At 43.6% G+C, this 24,078-nt stretch overlaps 1 protein-coding gene across 5 annotated transcripts in view; it reads left to right on the top strand.

The window, feature by feature from the left end:
* The window catches only part of DAAM2 (dishevelled associated activator of morphogenesis 2), a 214,598-nt gene extending 191,527 nt beyond the window's left edge, over positions 1 to 23,071 (top strand). For all 5 annotated transcript variants that reach the window (XM_065833150.2, XM_065833147.2, XM_065833151.2 and 2 more), the window contains 5 exons: positions 1,312 to 1,419; positions 2,170 to 2,230; positions 6,639 to 6,770; positions 14,753 to 14,923; positions 16,843 to 23,071. In XM_065833150.2, coding sequence (XP_065689222.1) covers positions 1,312 to 1,419; positions 2,170 to 2,230; positions 6,639 to 6,770; positions 14,753 to 14,923; positions 16,843 to 17,058 — 688 coding nt within the window. In that variant the 3' untranslated portion in view covers positions 17,059 to 23,071. The remainder of the gene's footprint in view (positions 1 to 1,311; positions 1,420 to 2,169; positions 2,231 to 6,638; positions 6,771 to 14,752; positions 14,924 to 16,842) is intronic.
* The last annotated feature ends 1,007 nt before the right edge of the window (positions 23,072 to 24,078 follow it).

Here is a 24,078-nt window from a genome sequence, read left to right as displayed (position 1 = left end):
ACCAATAAGGGAAACACAAGGCATAGTTCCCAGAGACTAGGCCTGGTTGTATCTAGGTAAGCTGTTTCTGGGAAGGTGGAGCTTACTGTTTATGGACATGGGCTGCAGGTCTTTATAGTGCTACCCTACGTTTTGCCCCACATCCCCATACTGGTTCTAGAAATTAATCCAACTGTGACTGGGAGACAATACCACTCTTGGGCTTCAGCAGCACTAAGGTTTTCCTTGGAGATCTCCTATCCTGGTTCATACTAACTCACACCTTCCTTGACTTGCTGAGGCCATGGTTGTGGGGAAATGACTTCAGACTGTGACAGAATGAATAATGGCAGTAAGAAGCCATGGGAAATTCATCCCTACCTAATAGAGTTTGAGCTAACAGAGCTCTGTTTTGATGACCACTATGTCCTTTCCATATTCCAAGGCTAACACTTGCGTAGCTAGTGTTGACCATTTTTTTGCCTTAATGTAGGTTGGCTTTATTTTCCATATATTAAATGTCCTGTGCAGATTCTGTTCTCTCACCAGTTCCCAGCTCGCAGACTCTAGTCTGTGTGAAGCAGTGGCCATCTGCTGTCTTACCTGTCAGTTAACCACATAACACCCACCTCAAGTAGCTGTTATGGCTGGCTGTTCTCTCTACATGCAAAATTCACTTATGCAAAATTCATCATTTACTTTACAAATTTTCTTAAACCTTCTCCTGCACCTCTCATGCATCTCATTTCTGCCTACCCCTACTTGAGCTGCCATCGCTTTTGCAGTAGTGAGCCTGACCACTACTCATAGGTATGGCTGTTTCATTACTATAGGAGTTTCCTTTGCAGCTTCTTTAATCTTCAGGAACCTTTTCCTCTTCCTAGTTAACTCAGGCTTTTTCCATGTTCCTGCTGAGAACAACTCACTTCTCCCTTGCAAGTTAATGTCACTTTAATACTATTAGTTGTTAATTCTCTGAAGCATCTGGGGACAAATACTATACTGTCTTACAAAATTTTCTTCTACAGCATCTAAACAGATGGAGGGAAGCATGCTGGTGTTTCCAGAATAAATCAAGGCACAATATATCGCCTGAGGTTTTAGGAAGGATAATTCATAAAGGGCTAATTCATTTTCATTGCAGTCTGTGATACTTTTCTTTCAATAACAGAGCTGCTAACTGCTGATATTTCATTTGTATTGTTCATTCAAGCACATTTCCTACCCAAATGTTTTTCGCTGATCTGTCACAATCCTTCTACCATCCTTTTCCTTCTCATGACTGTATTCTTTCTCATTTCACCTCTTTTTTTTTTTTTTTTTTGCTTTTAGGAACATTACACTGTTGCACTACTTAATTATGATCTTTGAAAAGAACTATCCAGATATCCTAGATATTCAGTCTGAGTTGCAGCATCTTCCAGAAGCAGCAAAAGTCAAGTAAGTCCAGTGTTATTGCTAGTTCCCACTGATTTCTGTTAACATAATGATTATCAGTTACCTGGAAATGAAAAGTATTTTTTTTCATGCAAGTCCTAGAAAAAAACTCTTTTTTTGTATATGATGAGCAGATATTCAGTACAACACTTGTGTCTAGGGAAACATGTATTAACATGAACAGTGGGGTTATATGCTCAGTTACAATGTAAGCTTGCAAGGACTACTGTGTGGTAGAAATGCAGATGGAAAAAACAATGTTTGGACTGTGAGAAAAACAAAAATGACATGTAAATATAGTGCTAGTGGGATTTAGTAGTTAAGTGGTTCAAGAATCATATGTAGAGATAATCTGAGATCCCAGCAATGTGTGTGCTAAAGATGGGGTCCTTGTGTATGTGTCAGTGGATTATTGCAAGCTGGCCATATGCCATACGCTCCTTGCTGGAGGGTCAGGGTCGTCTCACAGGCCAGATGTTCTGAGGGCAACCCTCCATCTTCTTCCCAGGAAAATCCCCGTCTTCAGTGTGACCACAGGCAAGCAGGGTCTGCCTCATCTTACATCTCATACAAAGAGCAGCACAGAGCATTGACAGATCCCCTCCCCTCATTTCTAATCATCTGGCATGGCTGCTGCCAGAGGCTGGATACCAGACGTGATGGGCCAATGGTCTGTTCTGCCGCACAGTTCCTGTATTCCTGTGTAACACTGCTCTTTTTGTTTTGTCTGCCCTGTGTCTGTCTCCTGTGCAGCCTGGTAGAGCTGGAGAAGGAAGTCAACAACATAAAGACTGGATTGAAAGCTGTTGAAGCTGTAAGTATCTGAAGGTTTCCAAAGCACCACACTTACAATATCTCACTCAGAATCAGAGGCACTATATATTTTATGATAAGAGAAAGTGGGCTTTCTTTTGCCATTCCTTTCCATTCCATTCCAGAATGCATTAACTAATAAAAAAGAAATAAAAGCTTCTCATGTGGAACTCCTGCTGATGATCTTAGGAGACTTAAGTCTAATGAAAACCTTGTTTGATCTCAGCCTGGAAAGTAAAAGGACAGTTTGACAAATGGCATGCCATGAACTAAGAAGTAAAATTCTTTCTCTTCCTTACTGAGGGCTGTCTGGCTGCTGAGCAAGTGTTTCACATGGTCTTGAAGTAGTAGTAAACAGGTAGTGCACTGTTACATGCAATCCTAACCTATCCTAAGCACTCTTTGGGAAGGCAAAGGAAAAGATAGACTGGTTAAAGATGAGGGAGCTGAGCTGGCAAGCAAAGCAGCAATAATGCTTTTTCCTGCTACTAATGAAAACCTTTCAAGCTGGATTTAAGTTTACTTGCATTCAGTTTGTACTGAAGTACATAGCCTTGTACTTGAGTGCATTGCCTTCCATCTCAACAGTACAAATGGTGCATTGATGAAGTTTGTGTGTATTGAATTATGAGAGTTAAAGATGAAGGATGGGCATAAATGCTCCCTGGAGTCACAACTTCATGTGTCAGCTTTTTTCTCCTACCTGGAAGTCTCCTTTAATTAACGTGTTGGTTTTGTTCCTGGGAAAAGACTCGAGCCTTCCTAAGTCAGGAGAGCACAGGACAGAACACCGTTTTAGGTAGTGGGAGGTAGGAACTCTCATATTTGCATCTTCCTTATGTATCTGGCATCTGTGTGTGTCTTTGAACAACTCATGTGTGTGCCTCTATGAAATGGCAGCTGTCTATACCTGCCTCTCGTCAGGGCTGATGTGAGGAACGTCAAGTTAGTGTTTGCACAGCAGTTAAATAAGCATAGTTTAAAGGCTAACATTACTCTCGTCTCTGTCTCTTAACTTCTCCCATCATCTGCACAGATAACACAGATTTTGTCCCTAAGAATATAATTCCCTCTTCCTGCAAATGTAGGAACAAAAACCTATGTTCAGGTCGGTGCTGGCATCTCTTGCCTGTTGGAAATACTAAGGCAAGGGTAGTGCTGAGAGACAAGGCAGAGGTCTTCAGAGCCTGGGAACGTCCTTGCCATGTTTAGCTGTTCTTTGCCCTTTTAAACAGGATTTTATTAGCCAGTGTCCCTCTCTCTTCAGGGTGTTTGACTTGTCTTTTTGAACTTTTGTCAGTTTAATGCTAGTGGAGCATTCCAGGTGGGGAATGTTCTTCACTGGGACTGCTGGCAAAGGGACCAGTTATTGGGAATCACATCGTGTGGTTTCTGTGCAGTGATTACCTATCTACAAGGGACTAACACAGGACTCTTGTGTCCTTGTCATCCACTATGAGACAGACAGTGAGAACTTCATTTCCTTTAACCTAGCTTGAGTTTGGTTTGGCTCTGGGAGCAGAGGATCTTTGTCCTGTTTGCAACCCCCAGGCTGTCTGGCTCTCTCCAACAGTTCATCATGTAATTAGCCAGTGATCCTCACGTGAAAAAAACCAAACTTTCCAAACCTTATTCTGGATTGTTTGGATAAGGGACAACACAGCAATGGGAAGAGATACTGCTGCATACATGGAGTGCAGTGTTTGGGAATTAAAAGCACCTGTAAAGGGAAGGCTGACATGGAGTTCACGACATGAAGAGAGGCCCAGTTTTGGCAGGGACAGACAATTCCCCCCATTGAAATGTGAGTACCTACTTGTCTTTTGCTTTCTCAGTCTCTTGTGATCGAGTTAGTTGTCCTTTTGCCTTTAAAGCAGAATTTCGTCTCTTTCCCATACATGTGTTCCATGGGCAACCTCTCCTTCCCATTCAGTCACCGTCTTCCCTCCTCTGTCTTCTCCCTGACATGGTATTTTTTATCTGGGGCTGCCAGCACCTCCCAGTCCGCTTGCTCAATTTGTGGTTTTCTGGCGTGTAAAAAGCACCACTATAGTAACAATAGAAGATCACTGTCAGGTGGAAGGGGGAGTAGGGAAAGGTGTGATTCTTGATTCCATTCCAGTCTGTTCTCACCACAGCTTTGGCTCCAGTGACTGAGAATTTTCTTCAAGTCCCCTTAAGAGTAGAAAGCTAAAAATAGTTTCACAGTCAGATGTTCTTAAAGGTACTATTAACCTTTTGCCTTCCTGGACTTGCAGCTTCTTTGTAAAAATAAGACATCTTCCTTCGTCTAGACATGTCTGCAGCTGTTGCCTTCATGTAGGGTGCTCCCAAAAGGACAGCTAAGTAGTTATTGGTTTTCTCCAAATCAGGAAGTGAATTATGTCAGCAGAGCCTTTCTCTTACACAGCAAGGAGATCGCAACTGCTGCGTGAAAATCATTGCCGTGGCTGAATGATTTAATCTCTCTAGAGAACCAGCAGCCCAGCCCACCAGGGGCAGTGCTAGCTTCTGCTGTTGTACTATTATGACTAGTATAGACCATTTCTAGAAGACACAGAGGAGTTTCTTATTCTCTGGCTTCCTCTCAGGCTGATTACATAGTAATTTGAAATCAAAGGGCAAACAACCTAATTTTAATTTTACTTTGAAAAACATTGCTCTCTAATAGCAGTCCCAAGTGCCATAGCTTTCATCAGTGAGTAAGATGACAGAACTGTTATACTCACCTGCTTTGGGAGGCTTAAAAATTAGAATGGGAAAGAGTGGCTGAAAAAAAAAAAATCCATAATTCTTAGAAGCATATGAGTGACATCTCCTATACTTGTAAATTCCACTTCAAAGTGATTGTTAACATAGATACAATTCATTGTGAGTAGTGCCCCCAGGACCGTCCCTTGAGATGTATTAGGAAAACCAGTATAGAAGAGGATGTAACATAAAGCGGGGGAGGTAGCACTTCTTTAATGTGGACTTTTCTGCAGCCACCTGCTCATTGCTTTTCCTGACCCTTTTCTGCCATGTGATCTTTCCTTGTAGTGGTTACATTCTCTTTCCAACTCACATCAGACCAGAAGATACATTACACCTGATTTTAAATTGTTGATGGCCAAAGTCAGTTTTTGCATTCAGCAGCTCTGTGGAGCAAATCTCAAAGAGTTTCTCAGCATAAGTTCTTATAAACCTACCCATTTGGCTCTGTGCACCAGTGTTTCAGTGGCCAGTAACAGAGAGCACCAAGCATGCATGTAGCTGGAGCTGCAGCCAGCACAAAAATATATTTTTCCAAAGGGAACAGAGGGTCAGATTGTAACTTGACCTGCTGTTTCATGCTGCTTTCCCTACAGAGAAAGTAAGGCTTTATCATTCCCACTGATTATCCAGCTGAGAAATAAAGATGAGGCCCAGATCATGATTTCATTGTCCAAGCACAGGCATAGGAAACTGCCAGTCTTGCTATAGCCTAGTCATTTTGAGGAACTCCACTGCTCTTTCAGTGCTACAAGCATGGTGAATAGAGTAAGGGAAGAGATAGCATGGGTAATCTTGGTTTAAAACTAAAAATCTTGAGCCAGAAAGAATCTTACTTTTTTGTTTGTTTCTTTTTTTCCTTTCTGTAGGTAGTAAACAAATAGACCTTAGTTTCCTGTAATTTTATGACCTCTTTTTTTTTTTTCTTTTTTTCCCCCCATAACCCTTTTTATTGCAATAGCCCTAGTTCATAACTCTGTTATGTTTATGACAGCCAAGTTAATACTTACTGGTTAGCAGGGTGCTGGTAAATGTTGTACCTGACATCTTTCTGCTTGTTCTTCAGTGGGAGAAGAAATTTTCATGTCTTTTTACTGCCCATCTGGGGCTTTTCAGTAAACTAAAGGGAGATCCAGAGCCAGGAGCTAGATAGATTGTTCACACATAACTTGTTTCCCCAAGTATACAGCCTTTCAGGCCACTACAGGAAGAGAACATGGAGGGAAAGTCACTATTGAAAATTCCAAATTCACTTGCTACACAATCTGCAATCTGAGTTCTCTTTGTCATTCTGCATTGGGGGGGGGGGGAGGAAAAAGTGCAACATTTCATGTCCTTGATGCTTAAATTATAAAGTCGCTTTAGAAATTCAGCACGTTGGTGGCTTTATTGGGAGTGGTGTTTTTTTGAGGATGAAGGGAACCGTAACTAAGACCTTCTTTGATCCCACCTTAACCTTCCCTTTCATTCTGAAAAGGCAAAAGCTTTGACTTAGTGATAAAGTGGTTTCTGAGTTACAGCTCTGGGTGAATTCATGCAAGGTGGGAGCAGAGCACGCTCTGCACTGGGGGAAATAGATGTGCTTCCCTGCTCCCTTCCTTGTCAGGAAGAAACCTTTGATGCTTGCCTGTCTATAACTCTTACTTCTGCTCTTTCAGGAACTGGATTACCAGAAGAGGCGCGTACGGGAATCAGGGGACAGGTTCGTTCCTGTCATGAGTGATTTCATCACTGTTGCCAGTTTTAGCTTCTCAGAGTTAGAAGACCTTCTCAACGAGGCTAGAGATAAGGTAAGAATACCTTTTTAGCTTCTTGGTAGTCTCCATTAACACTATCCATGTGTGGCATAGAATTATGATGGCAATGTCTATACCAGGATACCACACTGTGCTGGGTGTTGAAGGGACTGCATTTTAAACCATCTCTCAAAAAGAGATCCTTTGGTGATTAATGACAGTGACCTCATGTCTCTTACCTTCTACTTCTGACTTGATCCCACTCTGCTCATTCAGCTGGGGACATTTGTGCTTCATTTCTTTCCTTTAAAAATGCACCTCTGGGTAGTTTGGTAACCCTGAATACCTGATCTTTTCCACTTATGCTTCTCTGTTACTGTTTGTATTCCATTGCAAGGATAGAAATCCCAAACATGCATGGTTTGTCTGACAGTGTTGGATCCTTCTCATGCAGCCAGCACCATGTGCATTGTTACTCTTTAGGTGCTGCTGTGATCATTTCATCCTTTTACTGTCTGCACCTCCATTACCAGATTTGTACAACTAAGAAGGTGCTTGTTCTTTGCTGATGATTGGAGTCTGGCACTACTCCCTCTGTCTCTCAGCTGAATGTGGAAGAATTTATATGAAAAGATAATAAGCATAAGAAAATGTTTAGAGAAGAGCAAGGTCTAAAGTAAACGATATGTAACGGCAAATCTGCCCATGTTGGCTGGCATGTTAGAAGTGCTTGGCTTTACAAAGCAAAAGCATTATTTCTTTTGGATAGAATTGTTTCCATTGCTGCTGTCAATCCTTGCAGTGTTAAGGGATCTATTGCATTATTATTGAAACCTGTGCTGTTAGGTTTGTAGGCCTTACATTTCGGAGGATAGGGAAAATACAGGCTGAGGATCTGAACGGTAAGACTCCTCACTCATCCAGTCACTCTGTGGTAATGTCGTTCTGCAATTCAAAAGCTTTTCCTTGCTGTGGAGGTGATGTTAATACTGACTTGTGGCTGGGAACACCAGGGGCTAGAGGCTGTCAGCTGGAGGGAGCTGCCCTGGGAAATGCTGGTGGGGCAGTGGTTGTTACAGCACTCAGAAAGCAAAGCAGGGCAGTCTAACTCGTGGTAATGTGGTTAGAAAATTTTGTGGCGAATAACAAGCCTCATTTTTTTCATTGTTGTCATGTTGCTAGAGAAGATCCAAACTACTTCTAATGTAATAATGTTCATATCATACTGGCTTTATGATAACAAAACCATTCCATGTTTCTACTAAATTTACTGAGAAAAACTCGATTTTCTGTAGTTTGGGGGCTTCTGTTTTATGACCGGGTAGGTTTTTCAGTTTCGTTATAGTCAGGTGCACATTTGTGGAAGCAAATTGATTCTGTCCTTGGCTTAGACTTGCCCATTTTTGATTTGGCACTATAGATCAGGGTAATCCTTTATTTTGGCATATTAGGACAAAAGTCCAATGCGATTTCTTTACAAGATCAATCAGGGGTTAAAAGAAAGTAAGTGGCACATGTCCAGCACAGCAATGCAACTTTTCTTGATCAGGCACTTACAGAAAAAATGCTGTTCTTTTGCTTTAAGAATAACCAGAGAATGCCTCTACAGACAGACCAATATATCTGGAAGTTGTTGCATGCTTTTTTAGACATGGCCAACATAAAGCACTTGACATAAAGAGATGTTTTATTTTAATGACTATAACATGCTTAGGAAACGTTTCTCTACCTTCTCCTAGCACACCCTTACTATGTTTGAACACACGCTGTTCCAACTTCTGCTCAACCTATGGCTTTGGTTCTTCCACTGGCAAAAAGCTGCTTTTGGACTCCTAAAAGGGAACTGTCTGTCCTTACCAATGCTGAGCTATTTCTCATGTTTGCCTCATATTATTTTTCCCCTTTCTTCTTCCTCTTTTTCTCTTAAAAAAAAAAAAAAGCAAGCTGGAAATTTTCAAGAAACCAGATGTGCTTTGCAAACCCTGTAACATCTTCCAACCTCAACAGGCTGTCTGTGTTTGTTGAATCACAAGCTTTTTTCTTACCATGGAAACCCACTATAACTAGCCAATTAAAGAAAGAAAGGCACCAAGACATCTGATTATCCTGTTCTTTTTTTGATTTCTCAAAGTCAAACAAATCGAAAAAAATAGTAGTGGGAGAGGGAGAAATTTCAGAAATATCCTAATGAGCCCAGGAAGAATTGGTCTGGTTCACAGATTTATTAATAATAATGATGCCCTAGTTTTAACAGCTGGAGTTGGATATCCTTCTAAATATAGATGTGGCTAATAGATTGCCATGAGTTAATCAGAACCATGTTTCCTCAGCTGGGATTTAAAACAATACAAATTATCTTTTCAAACCTGGGAAGTTTTTTATTTTTTAAAGTGTCTTTAGTTAGCAAAAGTCATTTCTGTATTCCTTTAAGTTATGGAAACAATCCATTACCAATGTGTGGTGCTGACCTCCTTTGTAGAGGATATTTTTCACAATTGCATGCAGTACATTTTTTGGCCTTTTTACTATAACAGGACCATTTACAGTTAGTGGCCATGGAGAGGAAGTGATATTTTAAATTTAAAGGGCCAGGTTGTCAGATGCAGGCATCCATGTTTGCAGTGGAAGCCTTGTAGCTGTACTTGTCTTCATGCAGTAAACAGATGGCTTGGTTAAGAACTGACTAAAAACTTAGATCAAATCTTTAAACAGGCTCTCTAGCACAGCTGGTTCTTGTTCTTTTTGTGTTTTTCTCACTTTCAATACCACTTTATAAGGGAATATATAGATTAGATCACGGGGATAGTGTTTTCTACCATTTCCCATAAACTGGAAGGTGGGGGCAGAAGAAAGTGAAGTTCTGCCCTGGAATCCTTCACCAGTTTTCACATGTTTGAACAGATGAAAAATTTACTTTTTCACATTAAAAATAACAGAACGAGGTTGAATTTTGTTTGTGGAATTTTTTCCCCATGTTTTCTGTAATGAAAGAATGAAAATGCCTGGGCAAAGGAACAGTGACATCCCATGGTATGAATTTTATTTTCTTACTTGGAAAAGGTGACATTTGCCCTATATTAAACTTTACAACACATTGAAATCTTGACAGGTATGAATTTAGATCACTGAACTGCTTCATTACTGTTCTAAATTGTGCTTGGTTCATAACAAACCTGCTTTTAAAGTGTTTCGGATCTTCCTAGAACAAAATCTGCTTAGTCAGTTATTGCAATTCCTACGATGGATATCAAACTTACACCTCTCTATGGAGGCAAGAAGGAGACCACTGCCTGGGGAAGGCTGATGAGGAGGGTAGGAAAATTGTCCATTCCCAGTCTTTCTCATGACAGCTCCTCTCAGGCAGGGTGTTTATCATCATGGAGGCTGGAGTTCAGACTCTGCACATGCATTTAATAAGCTTAGCACATACAGTAGCTGTTTTGAAGAACAGCGAGGCAGTGAAAGCCAAAATCCATTTAAGAAAATAGTCATTAATGGCAGAACGTTATGAAGCACACAGAAATACTGTAGTCCAAGTGCCGGTTACAGGCTGCGCACTCCAGTGATTCGTTTTGGGGAACTGGTACTTTTTACCAGCCACTGGAGCGGGCAATAACAAGGAAAGGATCAGAACAGAGACTGAGGAAGTGAAGATGGAGTGTGTTACAGAGGGCAGGGGCAGGCACCACAGCCTGCTGTTGGAAACAGCCATTTGGTAAATAAATTGCAGAGTTGTTGTGCACTAACTTAAAATTGTAGATGCTTGGGCAGGTTGGCATCTAACATATCAGAAATGTTTATAGCACCCATATTTCAATTTTAGGGTTGCCATAGTCATTTTTGCATGCCTAGGATAATCCTGTAAGACCATTGAGGTTCAAGGAGAGCTGAGCCCAGCCCTGCCTGAAATCAGCTGGGCTCTTTCCATTAACTGATCTGAATCTTTTGCATAAAGAGAACAGGCAGTTATTTGAACTGCCTCAGTACAGGACTGGAGTCTTCACAGCAAACTCAAGATTACTTGTCATGCAGTTCATGTTGCATGGCTACATGGTATAATTCATTTCTGCATTGGCTCATCCCACAATAGCAAACAGGACAGACAGCAGGAAATTTTTATCATGGCAGTTTTCCTCCTCCTTGCAGAGCCCCATTCCTGCCGTTTCAAGAGCTCTTCTGCCACTGTTTAACATTTCATTGGCAAACACAGCAGAGAGTGTGTGCACTGCTGTCCCCCTTTCCCTCTCCTTGCTAAAATGGCTTTTTAAAATAAACAACTGTCTAAACGATTTGCTTTGGCAAGAGGAGGAATTCAGTGGAAAGTTTGGCAGAGAAAGCAGAGCTGGCACTGAGCTAGTGGACCTGTTATATCATGCATGGAGCTTGGGGGCCCTTATGGTGTGGAAATGAATTTCTTAATGAAAAAAAGAGATACTGTCCTGTATTACAGTGGAAAACCTGCTGAAACACAGTTTTCCATCTTACTTTTGCCCATGTCATCTGTCCCTGAATGACTTGAGGAATAAGCAAGTTGCAGCCCTTGTTCCACAATACTACAGCACGTCACAAAATTCTGGGAAGTGTTTCTTGTGCATGAGGACTTAGCTACAGATTTCACAATTGTGTGTGAGAGCAGGTACTATTCGACAGGCAGTCGAGTGATTAGTACAGGGTGACACAAAAACTGCAGCAGGGAGCAGAAGCAAGGGCCAGGGTCCCAAGCCCCTCAGCCTGAGCTGCGTTGCCTCTCACACCCTGAGTGACGCAGGCAGTGAGGTTGTAGCCCCTGTGCACAGGTAGGACCCTGGGCTTCGTTCCAATGTTGGGGTGGCTGCCTCCAGCAGCTCGCTGCCCCTCATCCCAGTGCTGATGCTTTGAAAAAGCACATGTGATTGCAGAACCAGAGCTACGGGGAAATAGAAGTAGTAATAAAAACAGAGGGGTCTGTTGCAGTTTAAACAGTGAAAAGACAGCGTGGCTCTCTTTATCATAGTGCATTGAACTGATGTAGTGCTCCACAGATGTGAACAACTGATTTTTTTGCTGTTTCCTATGTCAGAGTAGTGGGGCAACACTTTCTGTTCTGTAACAAATGGAGAAAGCAAGGCTCAGAGAGGGAGCATGAGCTCCCAAGCCACATCATGGGCAGAGCTGGCAACAGGGGTGGATCTCCTGACTTGCCTTTCTCTGCTCAGTCAGATTTTTCTGGAGGGGCTAGAGAAAGAAGGCAAATGTTTACTTCAGTGAACAGCAGATTTCTCTTTCGTAGTTATTTTAGTACATCTAGCTCACATATTTTTGCTTTTCATCTTTCACTGCATCACAGTAAAAGATTGTGACCTACTAAGCCGTGTTACAGGACACTAAAGATGAGCTGTTCTCAGCCTCCTCCTCGCTGCTGCTTAGAGACCACCACACCTTATAGTCATGACTGTCTCTGGAAGGCTCCCAGGCTGCTGAGTCTTTCCAGCACCAGAACACTGTTCCTCCTCTGAGTGGCAGTGGGAAAGCAATGGCAAAAGCCCCTCTGCCAATGTGACAAGAACTAGCTGGTGCTTGTATCTGGGTGACAGGCCATGTGCAGAACATTTGCAGACAACACCACCCTCTAATGGAGACTTCCATGTATGTAGAATCCAAGAGCCTCAGGAAAGGACCTCTCCTTTTCAACCCCCAGCCTCCCTAAGAGACTGGAAACCCCTGTGGGCATTCATGGGCTCCAACCAGCTACGTCTCTCTATGCCCCCTCACACATCTTTGTTGTGCACAGGAGAAATACAGGGGATGGAGGCGATGCACCAGTAGGTACAACAGCTGTCTCTGGTGGGCTGCCTCTGAGCTTCAGGCTTCACAGGAGATGGACAAGTCTTCCTTCTAGCTGGCAGCTCTAGTCACTACTCTTCAGTTGTGCCTTATTTTCAGTTTTCACAGAAGTTAACCACAAGTTAAGTGGAAAGATATTTCATATTTCATCCCATGAACAATGAGCTTCAGGCACTCGATGTGTTCAAGCAACGGTGGCAACGCCTATGCTGAAGACTTTTTCTGGCTCTCCTGCTACCCTGGCTGATGTGCACACTGGAGTAGGCAAGCCAAGAAAATAGAGCACATGGAGATGCTTTATCTCCCTCTGCAGTATTGACAGCCTGTATTTTCTCTGCTGAAGAGTTCACACTGGTCAATCTGGATTACTGCAACACTGCTGCACTTTCCTAATATTCAAGCAGACTGTGTGTACAATACATACAGAGAAAATACATACATGAGGAGAGGGAGTAGGGGTGAATACTTGTGTGTATGTGTCTTCAGAGGTTTCAGAGAAAAGGAGTTAAAACAGAAGTAATCTGTTGCTGTTTCCATGCTCTGAAGCCTCTCCATGACTTGCTGCTGTAGTGCTTCCTTCAACTCCTGCCATGTTTGGTAGCTCAAAGCAACTTGCATTTCTCCCAAGGCTCTTTTTTTTTTCCCCAGATACTTTGGGTTTCTTTGTTTGTTTCTGGCTGAGAACGCAGCTTTTTTAAAGAAAAAAGAAGCTATTGCTTCGAACTGCTTTGTGGGCCTGGCAGGAAAAGCAGAGGAGGGGAGATGCCGAATCTCTCAGGCTGTGCCAGAAGGAAGCTGCTTTCCTTGGAGATTTCTTCTCCCTGCAGTTGACTGGGAGATATTGTTTATGCTTTGCCTGGTACAGGGCCAGAGGGGTTTATAAGGCCTGCTTCCAAATTCGTTTTGTGCTTGGGATTGGAGCCTGAACTGTTCTTACTGTCTTTTCTATTCTGCGAGAGCTTCCCTAAGGAAAGGGAAGCTGGGCTGTGTTAATATGAGTTGAATACAAACACAAGAGAGTCTGGAGGCAGTCCATAGCCTGGGAGAGTCTGGGTTTGGTTTGGTAAGCTTTGAGGTCTGTAAGGATGCTTTGCTGCTCGGTGGTGGTGCGTTGAAGCATGAGCAGGGAGTGCGAGGGGAGCTCTGCATCAGGGCACCAGTGCCAACAGAAAAGTGTTGCTGGTTCTGCCTGTTGTGATAGAGGGGTGTGTGAATGAAGGTGGTTGGACAATGTTACAGCTTTTGCATGTGTATACTTATATAGGACTTAGTGGGCACGTGTGTACATGCTGTTGACAGACTACATGTGCATGCATTTGAGTGCATTTTGGTGAGTACAGAGGTGTGCTTGTGAGTGTGAGAGAGCCAAGAAGAGAGTACAACTACTGCAGGACTAATGTCCAAGAGCCAGGGGTTGCTGTGAATTTACCATATCCCAATCAGGACTGCCCTGTGACTGAAGTCTTGCCAGTTGGCTGCCTCCACATGCATCCTGCAGCCTCAACATTTGCCTTTTAAAATAAAAGCCACTTGTGATGTAGTCACTCTCTTTTAAGTCTCCCAGGAGCCCTGGCTGCTTTCCTTGTCCCTCTCCCATGCCATGTCTCTCCATAGTCTCCTCTCTCCCAGGCAACACTCTGACTCAGAGGACTCCAGAGTGATGGATAACATGGCAAAAGGCTCCTGAGAGGACAGAGATATTATTGCAAAAACACCCTCTAACTCCAGCAATTTCAAAAGTGGATTTGAGGGGAAGGTGGGAGGGGAAAGGATGGGCTAAAACTACTTGTTTGGTATAATAGTTAGGATGGGCTAAAGCTACTCATTCTCCCAGCTAGCTGACTGTCTTCCATGACCCTGTTGTCCCACAGCTGCAACTGAGATGTGGCCAGAGAGTTGTCCTCTGAAATGACTCCACCATCCTCGGGCACTGAACATGTTTGGGTTTTTTTTGTATAAGTGAACAGCTAGTGCTCTCCAGCATCATTGCCCCACATTGCCCAAAGGATACCCAGGAAATCAGATTCTTCAAGGCCAGAAGCACCTGCCTTAAGGAGAGGCACTTCTGTTCCTGGGGGGGTAGTTTCTGCTCTCACTGCATGAATGCTCAGAGGGTATTGAATTACATGTGCCATTACTCATAAGCTTTCCTCACTGTCTTCACCAAGCTACCTGCCTAATTGTTGCTTTTTTGTTTTCTGCCCCCTTGACAGTATGCCAAGGCACTGAAGCATTTTGGAGAGAGTGAGGGCAAGATGCAGCCAGATGAATTTTTTGGCATCTTCGACACTTTCTTACAGTCATTTGCAGAGGCCAAGCAAGATCTGGAGAATATGAGGAAGAAAAAGGAAGAAGAGGAGCGCAGGGCACGCATGGAGGCCATGGTAAGGACATGGGCACAGGAAGGTATTTCCTTCCATCACCTTTTCATATCTCAAGAGGGAAAGGTTGAGAGAGTCAATTCTGGTGTTTGTGTCCTGTCACTGTTTTATGTCCTTCTCCCTGGCCACCTCTCTTTGGCACCATTCTCTTCATAAATGATGACATTTTCCCTGCTGGCTGTTCTGTTAACTCTCAAGGGCATACTGTTTGGCTCCTAAGTTACCCTCTTTCAGAATCAGATACCAAATCTAACCCTGCATGTTCTGCCTCAGCACTTTGCAGGATGGTGCTGCCATTGCCCAGTGTTCGACTATCCTGCCCCCAGGCTGCAGGCTCTGTGGAAAAGCTTTGGGAGCCAGATCTCCCTCGGTCCTGCCAGCTGGTCAGCTTCCACTCAGACTCCATCATCATCTATTGCGTGCCTGTCGCCTGACAGTGTACAGTGGCACAGCAAATGCCCTGGCACCTGCTACAGCCCACACTGGCAGTTTCTCTCTGGCCAGCCTTAATGCTTTGATCGCTGGGGCCACGTCTGGCCTTGATGCAGCAAGAGAGCTTTTGTCCATCATTGATTCTGCTGCTGGGAGACAGACGTGTATCCCCAGGGGTCTCTGTGAACCAGCCTCCCCCTCTAACCTCAGCCTTTCCTGAGGCCTGAGAATGGCTTAGCAGTACCCTGCCTCCTGCCGCCATGGCCCCAGGCCTTGCTCCAGGGAGGTGCTGCTTAATTTAATTGCTTACTGTACCAAAAGCATCAGTTTGTGCCTTTCAGAAGAGGAGAGAGGTAAAATGCCAGGATGCCAGCAGCCTTACTTTTGGACATAGGGATAAAATGCCAGGACTCAGGCTCAAGTTTCCTCTCAGTTAGCCTAGAAATTGCAGGAGCCCACTGTTAAAGAACTAGGATGGTTTTGCAGGCCTAATACACCATGAAAGAGGTTGGAATTTGCTTATGGAAAGTCTTCCTGCAACATTGGGCTAATGCACAGAATGAGCGACCTGCTTCCTGACAGCCGCATTTCCACTGATCTTGGAACTGAGCAGTTGAGGGGGATAAGCAAGCTCCCCAGAGCTACCCTAGTGAGACTGAGGGCATCGTGTTGACAGGTAGACCCACCCAATGATTTGTAAAATCAGCAGTTCTGTTTCATTGTTCTTTGTGTTTATAACTGGTTTCTCCTTCCAGAGTCGAGGCAATGTGCCTTCCTCTTCCCACCACTGCAAAGCACTGCATCCATCCAAACATGAGCTTTTTGGTGGATAGGATATCTGTTGATGTTTTGATATCTCACACAATTTTCAATCTCTAGTATGTTTCACTTGTGGCTTTCTGGGGTTTTCCCCTTCTTTTCCTCCTTCTGCAGGACTGCAGCCTTTCTGCACGTCAACTTAAGTAACTATGCCCCAAGCGCAAAATTGTTTGTGACTATAGTAGTGACATATCCAAACTAACTTTAAACTCACTAGGTTAGGTACTGTTAGCACAGTAGGTGCTACCACATTCAAGTTCACTGCAAGCCTGGTCCCAGAAGCTGGGTAATTATCTATGCCAGCATCACATGTAGACTGTCATTTGGCACAGCTACTTTACTGGCACTATTATGCTGTAAAATTAGTGCAAAACAACAGCAGCATAGAGAGATCCCATGTGTCCTCTCTGCTCCAGAGTGGCAGAGCTTTGTGAGGCAAAAACATGATACTACTCATTCCTCATCTCTCCTGTTCTCTGCTTGCCTGTGCAGAAGAAGGGAAGCCCAGCATGGTTGCCTGTTGCTCTTGGCACAGGTGACAGCCTTGTGGATAAGCTTCTGATCTCTTTTTTCCCTAAACTACTGAGGCTTCTTAGCCGCTTCTTGGCAGTGTCCCTAGTGATCTGGCATCTCAGTTAGCTAATCCTAAAGCCCTGTATCTTTCTCCACAGCTAAAAGAGCAGAGGGAAAAAGAGCGGCGACAAAAGAAAGCAAAAGCTGGAAGCATCTCCGAAGAGGGTGGGGAGTTTGATGACCTGGTGTCAGCATTAAGGTCGGGTGAAGTCTTTGACAAAGACTTATCCAAGCTCAAGCGTAACCGCAAGCGTTCCGGGAACCAAGGCTTAGAGACAAGCCGAGAGCGAGTGGTAACAAAGCTAAATTATTGATTACCAGAGGAAAAAAAATAACCAAAAGAAGGTGATGAAAAAGTGCAAAACAAGGAAGATGAATGTGTGCGATGGCACCTGGCTGACAGCTGCCCCAGAGGATTTTTTCGATCTGTGGCTAGAGACATTACCTTTCCATGATCAGCTTTCCTCTCATCCCTCTTCTGTGCTCCTAATTTGAACCATTATAAAAGTGCCTCTGTGGAGTCAGCAGGGCCTGTGACCAGGCCATGCAGAGCTGACAGATTTGCTTCTGGGAGTTTATTGTGTCATCAAAGGCCTCATGGTGATGACAGGAAGTACTTGGGCCTTGCAGACTGCCTCACAGCTGGAGAAAGATAATTTTCTGTGTGCCAAAGTCAAAACTAGTCACGATCTCCATCTTGCTGCTAATAAGCAAGAAAAATTTCAGAGCAGCTCTGTAAACACCTGTGGCTTCTTCAAGATCTTGACTGGCCTTCAGTGGTTTGTCAAGTTGTGGTTCTCAAGCTTTCAAATTCCCTTCCAGAATTGCATTTTATAAGCCATTGATTAGCACCTGAAAAATGCTTTTGATCTCATGTTCTCAGTAGTTTTGTGTGGCCTACGCTGTCCAAAGCGAGTGATGCTCAGACAGAAGTAATCTTTTCCTGGGACAAATTGAAATTCAAGAATCAGGATGGGCATAAAATACTTCATGAAAGTCTTTTGCATTCTGCTTCTCTAGAAGCAGTTTTATGGAATTTGTCAATGGTTGAGCTATGAAATGCATCTTCTAGGAAAACAGCTCTGGCTTTTCTTTAGAAAACTAAGACACCACCAGGTTGGGATTACAAGTTGGTGACTGTGGAGCCTGTTGTCATTGCTGAAGTGTGGGAGGGAAACAGCACATTTCTTACCTGTTTGTGCAAGATTTCTTAGTGCAGCCCAATGGAAATTGGGAGCTCCCTAGTATCATCCACAAGTGACAAATAGCAAAAAGCAAACAGGGTCACTGGCTGCAAGAAATGAGATTTCTTTTCCAGTTGATGCCAGCTGTGATTGCTGTTGGCATGAACTGGTCTTTCTGTCTAACAGGCTGACCTTCACTGCACACACTCCACTCCTACCTGAGGGAATCATGTAACTCAGTAAGATATAAATGGTGTCAAAGGAGAGCCTTGGAGCACACAGCCTTTTTCAATTTGAAGGGATCACTTGGGATGAACCAACGGAGGGTCCCCTAATGAAATCTGAGTATTTTTCCAGGAAGACACAGAACAGTGTAAGCCGAGCAGGCTTTGGAGATGGCTTCATTCATAGGAAAAAAAGAAATGTGTATTTAAACTGCATGTATAATATAAAGCACACAGTGAAAAAACAAAGAATCCTAAGAAGAGGCCTGAATTCTGTGTCTTCATGGCTCTGGGAAAGGGATTGAATTGTGTGGGCTGTCGTGAGCTGTTTTTTTTTTAATCTTGCCTTCCTTTTTTATTACCTTCCCTGGAGAAGGAAAAGAGGAAAAGAAAGAAATGGTGATGGATTCTTCCTTCTAGGCAGGAAGACAGAACATTTGAGAAGTGGGACACACCATCTACAAACTATGCATCAATAGTCAACAGCACAAAATGTCAAGGAATCCCAGGGAAGTGAAAAAAGATCTATATGTCACTTTAATAATTTGGTTTTATTTTTCTCTGAATGTCACAACCTTAGGCCCTGCACTGAGTTTGCAGAACAGAACTTCCTCTGCCATGCACACTGCCTGATCAGTATTACACACTACCAATATTGGAGAAGTAAACTATGGTGGTTTTCTGAACACTTTGATAGTAAAATAATTATGTAAACGATGGAAAGAAGCAAAAAAAGTTAGAATTGTTAAACTCTAATGTTTCATTGTTTACTGAATTACGCATCTCCCACCCCGAAATTTCCCTATTTACAACATTCCAGACTGCCGCGCCTCTGTATAATACTCATCATAAAGAGCTGGTATCTTACAAGAGCTGGGTGCATTCTCCTCCCTTAATACCCCACTCCCCTTCTGGGATTAGCTATTAACAGCAATGCCAATTGCAGTGGACACAAGCACCTTGTAGAAGAAAGACTGTATTTCATAAAGTTTTTTGAAAGTTTATGAAAAACTCTCACTTTTTAAAGCATTTTTATTTTAAATTACAAAATGGATTTTTAGAAATGTCTCTTGTAAATTATGTTAACAAGCTCTTTGCTGCTCCCTGAAGTAGACATGCCATATCCCAACCCTTTTTGTTTGTCCTGTCTTAGAGCATGCCATATAAACTACGCGGTGTAAGCCATATGAGAGGTGATGATATGTGCCAAATTGGTATACAGTTGAGTTTCGATTTGTATAATCTCTGAATTCCAAAGATTATGCTTCTAGGGATTAGAACATCATTGTCATTTTTCCCTCCCCTCTTTGTTCTCACTGTGTTTAGGACTCACCCAGAAAAATCAAGTGTAGTGCCGAGGTCAACCCTGGTGTAAGATGATGTGACTCATGGCTTTGTCCAATTTATGGCTGCTTACTTGCTCCCCAGGTACTTGTTTGAGAAGACAGACTGTCAGCATGGCAGTGCTGTTAGAGAAGAAACACCTCAGGGCAAAATCCTTAAATATAAATACAGAATTCTCCCCCTACCCCCCCACCCCAGTATTTGTCAAACCAGGTTTTTGCTGTGCTTTTTGAAACTGAGGTCACTTTGCCAGGCCACAAATGTAGCAAAAGCAGAGAGAGAGATAAGCCCTTTGTCCATTTGTCTACACAATTCAACTATGATTTAAAGAAATCCTTTATGATGGTATGCCACACTGACAGAGTCAAAGAAAGCTGCTGTAGTTCTACCACCTCCTTGACTCATACACAAATAATGAGAGATTGTGCAACTCCTATAAATCAGCTGTGGGATGCTTCCTGGGACTGACAGAAAGCTCGGAGTCATGCCTCTGATTCATTGCAGCTCAACTTTCTCAGTGCTCCAGTGCCCCAGACTCTTGTTTTGAACATGTGATGGTGTCTGAAGGCTTCATTCAGCATGTTGGGCAGTCCCCCCTGGCTCTTGACTCCATGGTGAAGGTTCATAGAGGGTTTTGGAATAGCTCAGTGGCATACTGAGGCAAGCAGTGATTTCATATAAGTGGTGACAAGCGGACAGACCCAATAATAGGTCTACTGTATGAGATGAGGCTGGCCACCCACAAGATAAAGGAAAAAGTTAGTCTGGTGTCAGATTCTTGCTGAAGCAAAGGTTTGTCTTTGTTTCAGATCTCTTAGGTACTGTGAGTGCATCTATGCTCTGTTCTTCATCAGCAGTTGTGGCAGAGTTGCTGAGCACTGAAGGAGATGAAAAATCTTATCCCCTGTCCTGTAGTGCTAACAGAACCTGAGCAGGTATAGCAAGCAGTTGTGATGAATAGCATTGAGGTGTAACCTCTTTGACGTGCTGAAAGCTGGAGAAGAGGTAGGGTCTGCTGTTGTCCTTGCAGCTGTGCCTAGCACCAGCATTTTAAGTGAAGTCACTCTGGAAATAAGTGGAGGAGGAGGAAATGTGAGAATGAAGGGCATAATTGAGGGCTTGTTCTGCTTCCTGCAGAAACATAGTCATTGCTAACTTTATTATGAAGTTCTCACACCTAGAAGAGGAGGTACTTTCTAACTCTCCAGACCTTGACCCTGGAGGTTTAGCGCTCACTCACTCACCTCTGTGTCTCTGCATTGTTCTTAAGCAGGCTGTGTTATGATGACCACAGAAAAGACTGAAGAACTCCTTCTCCCACTCCCTTTGGTCTGGGTCACTCTTCTCAGTTGGTCATAAGTCTCTGGAAATGTGGTAAAGTGACTTCAGGACAGCAAGGCCCTTCCTTGCCCTGCAGCACAGCTATTGTCTGGGCACCGGTTCCCTATGAGAGCAGAAGCAGGGCAAGTGTTCAGGGGTGAGAGACTCTCTACTAAGGAGATAGCTGAGTGTCCTTCAGAAGCATTTCCGTAACGTGTTCACAATGTTTGAGGAAGGGAAGGGAATTGCGAAGGGCCCTGATGGGAGACTCAGGGGCAGGTGTTTCTGTCACAGTCAGCCTCACTGTCTGAATCTTTCCTCTTCTTTAGGAAAGCTCATGCTCTGAGCTGGGCTGCATGGGAGAAGCTTGTGTCAGGAGTTTCTGTGAGGGGAAAGGAGATCAGTTGTACAGTTGATGATGTACATGATATATGCAGTTTTGTTTCTGGTTTGGTTGTTTTGGGGTTTTTCTGTTTGTTTGTTTGGGGGCTAAATGATTTTTTAAAAAAGGTTTTAGGAATCTCTAAGGGGAACCTGTAAATCTGACACCTCTATTTATTTTGCCTTATTGTAGTTTGCTATGTTTGTATGTATACACTGCATTACAGCAAAGACTATTGAGACCGTGCCAGGGCATTACACCGGCAAGACAGCTGGTTTGGCTATGGGGCAGCAACCTGAGCTTGGTGAGGGGCTGCATGTGAGCTGGCTTGGTGTGGGAAGGGAGAGAAGAAAAAGCTTTCTTTTTGCTTTTGTCGTAATCACTCTGCCCCGGCGACCCTGGTTCTGGGAAAGCACGTGTTTTAAAGCAAGTGGTCAGCTGATGCAGGTTGGTTATTTTAGAATACTTTCTAGAAAACCTGTTTATATCTCATCAGGAATCATGGTGAGAAGATTGAGAAAAGATAAGCTGCACAGTTGCTTGCTCAAACTTCTCCCTTCCGTACAAATTATGTCCATAATGCCAGAGAAACTTGGATAGATGGGCAAAAGTGGTTCATGCCCTGGAACTTCTCACCAGAGTTAACATGCTGGTAAGACAAACTGGGACAGTTCTCATTCCCCAGACCTAGTATTCCTTTCCATCTTCAAGGCCAAGGAAGAAGGATTTCCTCTACTTCCCTTTTCTCCTCCTCCACTCCACCTCCACAGATTATTCAGGATAAACAAAATCTTTTTACTGGTATTTTCTACCCGTGGAGTCTCTAGCAATCACCAGGTGTTTGGACATGCCTCCTTGGCTTCTGTACTCAACATAGGAGGTTTCTGTTTGCCTGCCATCCAAATGGGGCACCTCCGTTGGCCACCTTAGTTTCTGTTATCAAAGGTTGAAGAAGCCAGCCTGGGTAACACAATTTGGCCAACTGAAAATATAGAATTTATATACATGTGTGTGTATATATATATATGTGTGTGTGTATATATATATATATATATATATATATATAAACTATCTACTACTCTAAATAGTCATCTTGATGACCAGAATCCCCTGAAGTTGGCCAGATCTTCCTCACTCTGCCTCCTGAGAAGCGTGCTATTAGTCTAGCATGGTGTTTCGGCAGTTTGTTTTGTGAGAGAGTCTGGATCCTTGATACATCTTCCAAACCAGAGTCTTCTGTGACTGGTGGTAATGTAGAATAGATCCACTGTGACCAGGACAAGTTGCTTTGGGTTTACACCAGTGTAATTCAAAGAAGCATCTGGATCAGAACTCCCATTTAGGCAGTTTTGGCTGTTTACAAGATGTTCCACAGAACGCTTGAAGGGCTTTGTCCTTCCAGCTGTCCACCACTAGGACCTCTCACCCAAACGATCTAGAAAAGCATCTACGACAAGCCATTGTCCCGCCCCCCCCCGCTTGCCCTTAAACAGGCTCTTTAAAAGCCTTTGCAGTTTTTAGAACTGTAAGGGGATGTCAGGTACCTGAGCTACCCTGTGCTCAACACCTCCCTTCCAACCATCCCCACCTCCAGCCATTTTCCTCCCCTGCAAACCTGCTCAGCTTGAAGCTCGCAGGTTGCTTTGAGAGGTGCCCCTGGCTGCCAAGCTGGAAAGTCCAGTGCTGCTGACTGAAGTAGGAGGTTGTGTGCTGCTGTAATGCCTTGGCGTATCCTCATTTCTTAGTCAGTTTAAGACTATAAGTGAATTAAATGTACAAATCCTGTAGTGTCCTTTTTATCTGTATCTTTTTATAAGAATATACTGTAATACTAAAAAACAAAAGCAAAAAAATTAAAGATATATTGCCCCCACCCTGTCTTAGCAAATTTCTTTGTAATTGTATTGTCTGTGCATTTTACTGGAAAATCTCAAAGGTGAGTTGGACTCTGGGTACACTTTGCTAAGCTCTGGGTCTTCCTCTTTGGTGAAGAGCATGCTCCTCTTTAGCTGACACAGTCAGTGCAGAGCTGACGAAAAACTTCATGGGTTAGTCTGGGTGAACAAGACAGTGATGGAACACAAGCACATCTTCCCCACACCTTACAATGGTAAAAAGCTAGCCATGGGGCCACCAGGTTAGCATATCCAAGGGTCCTTTTAAAAAGACTGCCAGTAAAGCACTCTTCCACTGCTACTCCAGAACAACATAGGGAATACAGGATTTCACTTTAAAAAAAGAAAAAGTTAAGATAGTCCTGCTATCTAAGAGTTCATAATCCATGTCTGGGCATAACGAGTTCAAGACAGGGAGTGCAGGGCTGTAACTCTGGCCATAAGCTCCCTTCCTTAACTGAGCAACATTCTGACAGCAAGAGCTGACTCAGAGGAGGAGGGGGCAGGAGAGGATAGCTTCAAAGGGAAGGAGTTAAATAAGGCCAGCTGAAAAGAAGCCAGGAAAGCCAACCATAGGGATGAAGCCTTCAAGGATATGGGAAGGGAGGGGTGAGAGAAATTGGACACGGAACAGCAGGACAAGCGGGAGGCACACAAGGGCTAGGGTTGATTTGTGGGTGAATCAAGGGACGTGCTGAGGAATTCCTCAGAGCTCTTGTTTTCATCTTAGACACCATGTGTGCAGCTGTGGATCTGCCTGTCTCTGTTAACAGAAATAATCTACTGACAAAATTCATCCTTGAGCCACAACTTTTCATGTTTGTCTTCAGCCCATCACAGGGTGATGTTTTAACCGTGGGCTCCTGAGAAGATCATGCCTTCCCTTGGGTGGGAGCCTTGTTGGTTGTGCAGCACATTCCTGCAGTACATGGGTTCCCAGGGACCACCAGCAAAGCCCCAGCTGTTGGTTCTGGCTCTCAGGTGG

Source organism: Patagioenas fasciata, chromosome 3, assembly GCF_037038585.1.
Source record: "Patagioenas fasciata isolate bPatFas1 chromosome 3, bPatFas1.hap1, whole genome shotgun sequence".
Taxonomy (NCBI): Eukaryota; Metazoa; Chordata; class Aves; order Columbiformes; family Columbidae; genus Patagioenas; species Patagioenas fasciata.
The sequence above is the reverse complement of the archived record's forward strand: the minus strand, read 5'-3'. Positions and strand labels throughout refer to the sequence as shown.